Below are 9,939 nucleotides of genomic sequence, written 5' to 3'. Positions count from 1 at the left end.
GTGCGTGCGTGCGTGTGTGTGCGTGCGTGCGCGCGCGCGTGTGTGTGCGTGTGGTCCAGGTATTTCCTACGTTGTTGGGACAAATTTCAGTTCCGGTTTGGGGGATAGAATATAAAGTTTGTACAGTATAGAAATCATTATGTCTTTGGAGAGTCCTCATAAACCATGTGTGTGTGTGTGTGTGTGTGTTCTTCAGTTACTCGGTGACCGTGCAGGAGTCGTATGCTCACCCGTTCGATCAGATTTACTACACCAGCTGCTCAGACATCCTCAACTGGTTCAAATGCACTCAGCACAGGTGTGTGCGCTTTACAATGCTTTTAAAAAAAATGTTTACTAAGGTTTTATGGAAGCCTTTTTCATATTTTGTATCAAATTCAGGCATAAAAGAATATTGAATAACCTGTACCTGTGGTTTTTCGGCTGTGTTGAGGGTGAGCTACAGAACGGCTTACCGCAGAGGAGAGAAGACCATGCACCGCCGCAAGTCTCAGTGCTGCCCGGGATTCTACCAGAGCAGAGACAGATGTGTTCGTGAGTGTTACTACAGCTGTGCTAATACTGTAAACCCACAAACTGATGATGGATGGCTGGATGGATAGATAGATAGATAGATAGATAGATAGAAGACACTTTCATTGGGTCTGAAAGACTCTTTTGTCTTTATAGCGACTGTAATCACATGCTGTCTCTCCACATCACTGAGCTACTGTTCAGCTCAGGCAAACTTTAACTTTCTACTGTGATTCATGATATCTTCTTCTGACACAACCTCAAAAGTCCTCAAAAGATATTTGATGCTAAATGTACGGTTGTGAAGAGCAGGATTCAGGGCCGGTGTGATTTCACAGTGGACGGGGTCTGTGTGTGTGACGGGGTTTTCTGTGTTTATTGAAGGCCTGTAATCTGAGCAGACTCTCTCTTGTTCTGTCTGTAGCCCACTGTGCTGAGAAGTGTGTGCACGGCCTCTGCGTGGCCCCCAGCAGCTGTCAGTGTGAGCCGGGCTGGGGAGGGCCCGACTGCTCCAGCGGTGAGTGCTACAGCTGTGCCCGTCTGTCTCTCTCTCTATCCCTCCGCCTCCCTTCTCCTCCCTCATCTCCTTCATTTCTCCTTCACACCGTGCAATCAAAGGGGGGTTGAACTCGGAGGCTCGGAGCCTCCTTCGAGGACAGCAAGCCAAGTTGGTTTGCCATTATCTAGCAGGACTGAATGGGCAGGCGAACTCGTGAACTTTCAGTAAAAGTGTGTTTGCAAAGCTGTGACTGGTTCATAGAAGAATCCACAGCGAAATGTGAAACGTAAAGAACAAATAATCCTGCCACTTCATTGAATGTAAGCCAAAGGTTAGAATCCTTCAGACGTTTAGCAGAGACAAGATCGAGCGTTGATGTGTGTCTGTGACTGATTTGTTCATCTCTATTACATAATAAAGAGGAGGAAGCTGAAAAGCTGTTTAAAAGCTGTTTTTGGACTAACAAGGAAGTTTTGACTTCTAAAACTTACATTAAGAATGTATAGTACAATGACTTATATGTCAAAAGATCAAGGAAAATGTGAAATCTAAAATACTGTGGTGGTTTAATATTCTTCATATTCTGATTTAATGTTGTTTAAGAGTCTACACTATGTAGAGGTCATTATATCTAAAACGTACACGTTGTTATGCTTTTACAGCTATAGAAACATAAAATATTTATATTTACATTTTTGCCATTTTATAGATATAGTTTAGATCCCTTAAACCTGTCCCCAAACCTAAAAATAACCACTTTTCAACAGTGTAAAAATTTTACAGACTGAAAAATATACCGTGACAATAATTGTTTTGTTGTTACAATATTAGATTAGATTAGATTAAACTTTATTGTCATTGTGCAGAGTACAAGAACAGAGCCAATGAAATGCAGTTAGCATCTAACCAGAGGTGCAAATAACAATATGTATATAAATATGTATGCAATATGTCATCAGCACACAGCAAACAGAATGAATATAAAGCAATGGTTAAACCGTTACAGAAAATCGATTAGAAAAACATTTAAAAAAATGTGATTTTGAAAACATAATGTTATCTATCATAAATAAAATAGAACCAACCAATTAAATGAAATGAAATCAATATTTATAGAATAAATCAGGACTGGTAAACATTTGTTTGTATGTAGTAAATGATTTACATTTTAGATGCCGTCTATATGTCAATATTTAGTTTTAGTATCTATGCAAACGTAATTAAATGTTTGTGTGTTGGAACAACGCTTTACATAAAATACTCATTGATGAGATCACATTGGCATATGCCATAAATCATATCATAACTGTGGTTTTACTGTTCACTGTCGCTCTGACTGAAAGGATATAGTGAGACAGGAGGACAAACACAAGCCTCATCAGAGTCTCAGACTGCAGAATTTAATGTGAACATTAATAGAAATTAAAATTCTCTCTAAAGAAATACAACAAACAAATGGGAATATATCAGTTGTTGCTGTGCACACTTTTGGACTAAAAGCCTTAATAGAGTTCTTTAGTGCAGCCATGTGTTCACAAATACACAGAAGCAGACATGATTGAATGAATATGTGTCCTCTTTTTTGTGAAATAATTGTCAATTCCAGAATAAATCATGACTCGTGCACTCCTGACTCAAATTGATATATTACATTTTTACTGATCAAACAGTGGTCAACATGTATGCGGGAGTCTTAAATCTTTCAGCAAAGACCAAAAGAAGCAAACCAAGAGCTGCTTCTGTGCTGCTTCCTCTTGCTGGTGAACTCCATTTCGCTGTAGCTCTGTAGCATTGCTGTTGAAGAGCTATTGCTTGTGAAGTGGATGGACTTATTGAAGAGTTAATGAAAGTTATCATGTGCATTGTAAAGTTTAAAGTGGATCTCGTATCAAATGTCAGTAGATTTTAAAACGTGCGGTTCATTCATAAATCTGTAAGATCGGACCTCAACGCTGTGGAAACGGAAGACAGAAGACCACGAGTGCAGCACTGAACAGGGTTAGAGGATAACAAGTTTGCATTCATAGTTAGAGTAATTGCTACTAACAGTAAAGCGCTAGATCATTTCAACCCTGATACAGTAGGTTTGGAATACATATAGGCCAAGGGTAGTTATCACATAGTTTTGATGTGCCTTCATAAATCAAGACATTAAATAATCCATGGCATTTCTGTTTCAGAATGTATTTTGTGACAGCCGTGCTGCATTCAGAACGTTCTGGGGTTGAAGAATGAATAAATATCATTGCACCTCACCATATTAATCTTATATAGTCTTGTGCTTTGTACTAAGAAAAAAACAACTGTAAAATGATTTAAAAATGTCAAATGTAAAAATGATCACTGTGATTTTGTTCCAGCAACAAACTTGAAGGATTGAGCGTGACAAGCCCAATATTAATGTAAACATAATAAAATACTTATAAAGACTGTCATAGAAAATTAGCTGTTTTAGCAAAAAAAACCATCGACTTTTGTAACATCGCTCTGTTAAATGTGATATCAGAAAGATCCATGTATTACATGTAGAGGAGGAAACGCATCATGAACGAGGACACGCAAATCAACTCCTCTTGCAATGAAAATCAAACATTACAAACTTTTTGCATTACATACTAAACATAGTTCAGTCTATCAGATAACGTGAGGGATTTCAGTGTGTTGCTCATTTCATCAGTAGTACGTGAAGGCATCTTGAATGGCAGAAGTTTTTCTGGAGAATGATCTGGATGTGTTATCAGGAGTCTGGTCTTTCAGCTCTTGTTGTTCTGTCTGAATCTCTGAACACGCTCGGCTGCTCAGCATTAGTTAACCACTGCTTTTCTTAGTCCTGGTTTTATTACAGTGGATTATGGAGAAGGATTTGGCAGCACGGCTGCAGTCAGCTGTGATATGACTTTAATTCGTCTGAAGACTCATTGTATCTGGCCTTTCCGGGCCACAAGACGCCAACAAAACACCCTGTGCTGAATTAAGGCTGAAGGAAAAAAGGCCTTTTCTTCATCAAAACAAAGAGAAGGGACTGATTGGCCAGAACCACAGGAAATGACCTCAGGGCTGAGCTCATGTGATGTCAGATGTAGGCCGACATGCTCAAATAAATGTCTCTCATTCAGATTCAGATATATATATATATATATAATTCTCATGACAGCCACTGTTTAAATGTTGATGTTTCAAAAAAGAAAGTAGAAACATAATGATATCATTAATTTTGTATGCTAATCAGTTGTTCATTTTGACCTTTAATATTATAGTAATGTACAGCTGACAGGGTTACCTGTATAGTTTACCACATTAGTTGAGAGAGATTTTTTCCCTTGAGAAATATTGACATGTACATGCCATATATCCAAATGAATCAAATCAAGAATGGAGTTGAATCAAATCACAAGCTTGTGTATCGAAAATGAGTTTAAATACCCAGCTCTACCGCTTTAAATAATCAGATCGAACGCACAAACAGATTCATGCTTCATATCTAGGCAGTGATGTTCTCATTGTCTCATCATCTCAAATCAGACACTAGGAGACGTCCCCTGAAAACTGTGGTCTGTGGTGTTGTTGATGCTCATCTGCTGAACGCATGCTTCAAACACTTGGTGATCGAAGCTTTGATCCGAAAGTATTTGAGACATTCGGTTAAGGCATGAAGGTTTTTACATTCCAGCAAATGAAAGGAATGTTTCTTGGACTTTCGACTGCTGTGCAGCGTGAGCTGGTAATGGATGAGCGGCACAGAGGATGCTAAACAGAGTGAATATGGACAGACTTCATGTCTGCTCAGTGAACCGGGTCACGTTTCTCTAAAGCACTCTGGGTAGTTTTAGCTCTTATTAGCCCGAAGAAACATTATGGAGGTTTCAATGAGGTCATGTGGAAGACATCCAGAAGCACAGTCTGACGTATAGAAGATGAAACACTGATATATTGATGTCAAAGTCACACAGAGATGATTGATTACTGTTTGTCTTATTTGAACTCAAGCTTCATGGTGAATTAGGGTGATGTGAGACACCGAAGCTCTGATCACAGTAAATTAAAACAGTGCAAATAATATCTCAGACTACCCTCAGCATACTCTGGAAAAGACACTGGTTTTCCACGGTCTTAAAAAGCCTGGAAGTAATAGGGATTTTCCAGCCCTGTTGGTAAACCCGATCTTAAAACTCTCAGTTTGAAGCACAGCAGTTCTGTACTTCCTGAACCCTGATAACACACCATCATACACCGAATACATAACACAGCATCATACACCTGACACAATGTGTGTACAATATACTTGTGTCAGGGATCTGGAAAGAACCCAATCGCAGAGTGAGTGATAAGGGTTTATTTACAAGACAGACAGATACAAAAGGGTTAGTGAGGTGTGTAGGTGAATCAACAGCAGGAGCACAGGGAACAGAGATGAGGCAGCTAGGGAAGACCGCTGGAACAACATCAGAAATCATCTGGCAGATGAGCTGCAAGACCGGGCCGATGGGGAGGACCGAGCAAGACACCATAAAGCTGAGCTCAGACACTTGATCACCGCAGACTCTGAAGCAGACCAGGTGCCAGGCAGAAGAAACCAGCGGGCAGAAACTCTAACAAAACAAGACAGGACAAGGCTCCACAAGAACACAAATTAACTCCAAGACAGGCAGGGGCAAAGACAAATATAAAGAACTGATAAAAGATAAAAGGGAAATAATTACTAATTAACCAACACAAATAACTTGAAAATATCAACAAAAAAATGCAAACAAGAAAACAGAACTACAAGCACTAGATTAACACTGAAGCCAAACCAAAAAGTCAAGAATAAACAAAATCCAAAAAAACAAGGAGCAAGACTAAAACATAGAATTACAAGGGACTTGACAAGACTGGGGCACAAGACAAACCAGGCAAAGGAAAAGGAACAAATACTCAGCCTCAGACAGAGAATGAGACAGTGAGGGTGAGAATGACCACGATCCGGCAGGAGGAACTAGAGATGGGAGGAAAGCACACGAGGAACAGGTGAGCACAATTAGACCAACAAGGGGGTGTGGTAAAGAGGAAACAAGGAGGAGGGACTAGAGGAGCACATGGCTGACAAAAACAACAAAGACCTGTGCTGACACACAAGACAACAGACACAAGAAACAAAGACAGGACAAAAGGAGTGTCAGGGCAGAACCCCATCATGAGCCTCACGGAAAAAAAAGAGATTCCAGCGTAAAGTCGAGTCATATTTCTATTGGGCTTTATATGGTTTCTGTCAAAGCAGAAGCTCTTTCAAACCCGTGTGTGAACAATGGAGTTGATTCAGTTGCAGTAGATGAGCGTTTCTCTGCGCACTAATACACAGCTGTGGGATTATGGACTTCCTGCCGCACAGGAAGAGAGCCGGAGGACTGCAGATACTGATTACTAGATCTACTAGTTACAGAATTTGTATTCAGCACTGCAAGCAGCCTAGTAAAACCTGCGTGACACCACGACTTATCCTGGACTAAGATGGGATGAAGATAATAGATGCTTAACATCTTATCTCAATAGCCCACGGGCCTGTAAAGTCAATTGTGAAGTAAGTTAGTAAGTTAAGTTCAACAATTAAACAATTGTTTTCTGTATTTTTACTGATCATTTTATACAAATTTCTACATTCAAATTTCAATGATGACATTCTCATTCAAAAATCCCCCTCTCTGTTTTTAACAAATCACACTGATGTTACTTTAGGCTTTGGTGATCTGCTGTCTATCATCAGTCCAGCAATAATCTGTGTAGTGCCAGAAGATGCGTTATTAGAAATGCATTATGGCGTATTGTATTTTGGTGTCATATATTGCATTAGCTTTAACATTTCATAAAATAGATGAGCTGATAAACACTACAACCGTTACACTAATAATCTGCATTACTTGACAGAACAACTGCTTATTCCAGTTATTAAAATGAACACAATGACTAAACCCTGGTGTCTTGTTAGTGTTTACGGAGCAGCACTGTACCTCCACTACACTGAAACTCTGTAGATTTGCTTTACAGTGTGAAGACAGTGTTATGTTGTGTTGATCTCACACGCACACTAAAGCAGCATTTCATTCACACTGAACCAGAGACTAGAACCTGAACTTACCTCAGAACACTATGCTGCAGAAGTTTCCTTCAGGAGCTGCACATCTCACATATTACTGCTATTTGTGTGCTTAAGAACACTCTTAACCATGGCAAAATCACAGTAAAGCTCTGCCTCTCGTGGCGTTATTTTTCACACTGCAGGATTTACTGTGTGTGGTATGGAAGTGAAAAGCAGCTTTGTGTGTTTGTGCAGCATGTGACGGTGATCACTGGGGCCCGCACTGCAGCAGCCGCTGTCAGTGTAAGAACGGGGCGCTGTGTAACCCCATCAGCGGAGCCTGCATCTGTGCTCCAGGGTACCGCGGCTGGCGCTGCGAGGACCTCTGCGAACGCTACACCTACGGCAACAACTGCCAACAGAAATGCCTGTGCCAGAACAACGCCTCGTGCCACCACATCACAGGAGAGTGTGTTTGCAGCCCCGGATACACGGGAGCGTTGTAAGTTGACCCGCACGCTGCATGCGGTCAGAAACAGCAGCATGTGAGAGTCTGAAGCCTGTGTCTGGTGTCTCGTGCAGCTGTGAGGACCTGTGCCCTCCAGGGAAACATGGGCGGCAGTGTGAGGAGCGCTGTCCCTGTCAGAACGGCGGCGTGTGTCATCATGTGACTGGAGAATGCTCCTGCCCCACCGGCTGGATGGTACGCCTGTGTGAAACCTAGAAGTCTAGAAGTGATAAATATTTCAGATTCATCATGTTTGGGCATTGGCAGTGCTGTTATATTATTTTGATTGGTTTTATAACATTGTGGCAGTAGTGTGTTGGTGTTGTTTTCAGGGAATGGTGTGTGGACAGCCGTGTCCGGCAGGACGCTTTGGGAAGAACTGCTCACAGGAGTGTCAGTGTCATAATGGAGGAAGCTGTTCTCCGTCTACCGGACAGTGCGTGTGTAGCGCAGGATACACAGGAGAGAGGTCAGTACACACAGCGCGAGACAGCACACTTTAACACCTTACAGCATGGGAGTGTGTGAATGGTGATTGCAAAAATGATCACAAGCAACTTAAAAGTAGCCAACAGACCTTATTCAGGTAGATGCCATACTAATCAGCACAGAGGATCAGCTTAGGAGGGCACTGAAGAGGTGAGACTGCAGGACTTGAGTGTCTGCTCATCAGCTGAGCTTCAGTGCTGGAGACAGTCTCAGTGCTCTAGACAACATCATGTCTGGTTGCAGAGCAGTAGCAATGACCTCTCACATCATGAAGAGCACAGAGAAGCTCGGGGTTTAAAGCTGAAGACCAGGAAAGCTGCTGCAGTCATTGGGATTGATCTGGACACTGTAGGCTGCGTGAAGAGGAGAATGACCGCCAAACTACTGCCCGTCACGGTCAACGCATCCAAACCTATGAAAACGTTTTCACACGAAGCCATCGTAAGACTTCAGCCGTTTGATGAGACTACAAGCACAAAGCTCTCTGATGAACTCAAATGCTGGTTAGTCTGAGATGGTATCATATAGAGGGATTATTAAAATGTTCCTGGAGTCTCTCCAGCGCTGCATGTTTCCTGTATTGCTGGGGAGGCTTCAGGAACAACTTGAAAACCCTTGGTATGGACCAGGAGATTTCAAAGTGTGGGGCGCAAGAGCAGAGTAGGGCTGATGTCAATCAATAGAGATTATACTGTGTTGTTTACACTGAGGTATATAAATGTATCCACTGCTTAGAATGATTAAAGTTACTTCATGAGTTTGCACTTACATATAATCTTATATATTTTATTATTTGGCATGCTGTTGGAGGGGAGGGCTCCGAGCTCAGGATTTAGTCTGAACTCAGAGTACTTCCTCAGCATCCTTATGTGGGACAGTAATTATTGAGAGAGAGAAGATGGGGTGGTGGGGGGATGCTAAAAAAACTTTTGTGGGACAGAGGTGAGTTGTCTGTATATATACCTCCTGTCATGCTAATTAAGTTGATTATCTGAATGTTTCCATCTGGTGGTAACTGGTTGATTATCTGAACATGCTCCTCCCAAACTTTGTTAAAAAAACAACATGCATTAAAAGTGAAAATGAAACATCGGTGAAAGTGAAAACCGTTAGCAGACTTGATACACAACAAACCATGCAAGAGAATGGAATTCAGTATTCGTATCACAAAGGGTGAATTTGTGGCACAAGCACTTTAGAACTACAGAAGAGTGTTGATTTTCCTAATGTCACTGCAGTCAGTGTCACAACAGCATTTACTCATAAGCATATAGATGTAGAATAAGTCAATACAGCCATTTCTCCTGGTGCTTAATCCAGCAGCAGAATGCACAGCTGTAATTATAGTATGAGCGATTGAGCAGCATGTATTTAAACTGCAGAAATAGAAACACAAGTGCATTTTTATGACTTAATAAGAGCTTTGGCTTCACCAGACGTCACTCTTACCTCCGGTTTACACTGATTTCACCACACCCTGCCGGCTGGAAAATAATCGCTTAACACACACAGGGAGGAGCCCACCAGTGTGTGTGTATGTGTTTAACTAAGTGGTTAAGAGTTGAAGAGTGTGAGTCTCTGTATGCAGGAGGATATTTGTGGGACGCTGAACAGAAAAGTAGGCTTTGAATCAGCGTCTCTCATGCACTGCTGCTGGTTCAGGTTGTTGAACCCATCTGCTCTGCTAATAGTTGCGATAAGTGTGTCCTCATGACCAGTGTTGGGGAGTAACTAGTTACGTCAGAAATCTGCAGCTGGATCATGAACAATGGGTACTGATACATGATTGAGTTTGAACTTTTTAACAAAACCTGCCTTGAATGTCCCTCACTCAGAAAGCAGTCTGGAGTAAAATGATTTGCGCAGCCAGACATAAAC

At 41.5% G+C, this 9,939-nt stretch overlaps 1 protein-coding gene across 1 annotated transcript in view; it reads left to right on the top strand.

Annotated features, from left to right (window-relative positions):
- Positions 1-9,939, top strand: part of LOC107705845 (multiple epidermal growth factor-like domains protein 10) — a 35,934-nt gene that overhangs the window by 2,811 nt on the left and 23,184 nt on the right. Inside the window, exons 3-6 of the mRNA XM_016509341.1 lie at positions 938-1,030; positions 7,320-7,566; positions 7,647-7,767; positions 7,905-8,041. Of these exons, the coding sequence (XP_016364827.1) occupies positions 938-1,030; positions 7,320-7,566; positions 7,647-7,767; positions 7,905-8,041 (598 nt within the window). The remainder of the gene's footprint in view (positions 1-937; positions 1,031-7,319; positions 7,567-7,646; positions 7,768-7,904; positions 8,042-9,939) is intronic.

The sequence above is a fragment of the Sinocyclocheilus rhinocerous genome, unplaced genomic scaffold (assembly GCF_001515625.1).
Source record: "Sinocyclocheilus rhinocerous isolate Xijiao unplaced genomic scaffold, SAMN03320098_v1.1 scaffold924, whole genome shotgun sequence".
Lineage (NCBI taxonomy): Eukaryota > Metazoa > Chordata > Actinopteri > Cypriniformes > Cyprinidae > Sinocyclocheilus > Sinocyclocheilus rhinocerous.
Note: the sequence above shows the minus strand (reverse complement) of the source record. Positions and strands in the feature narration are given on the sequence as shown.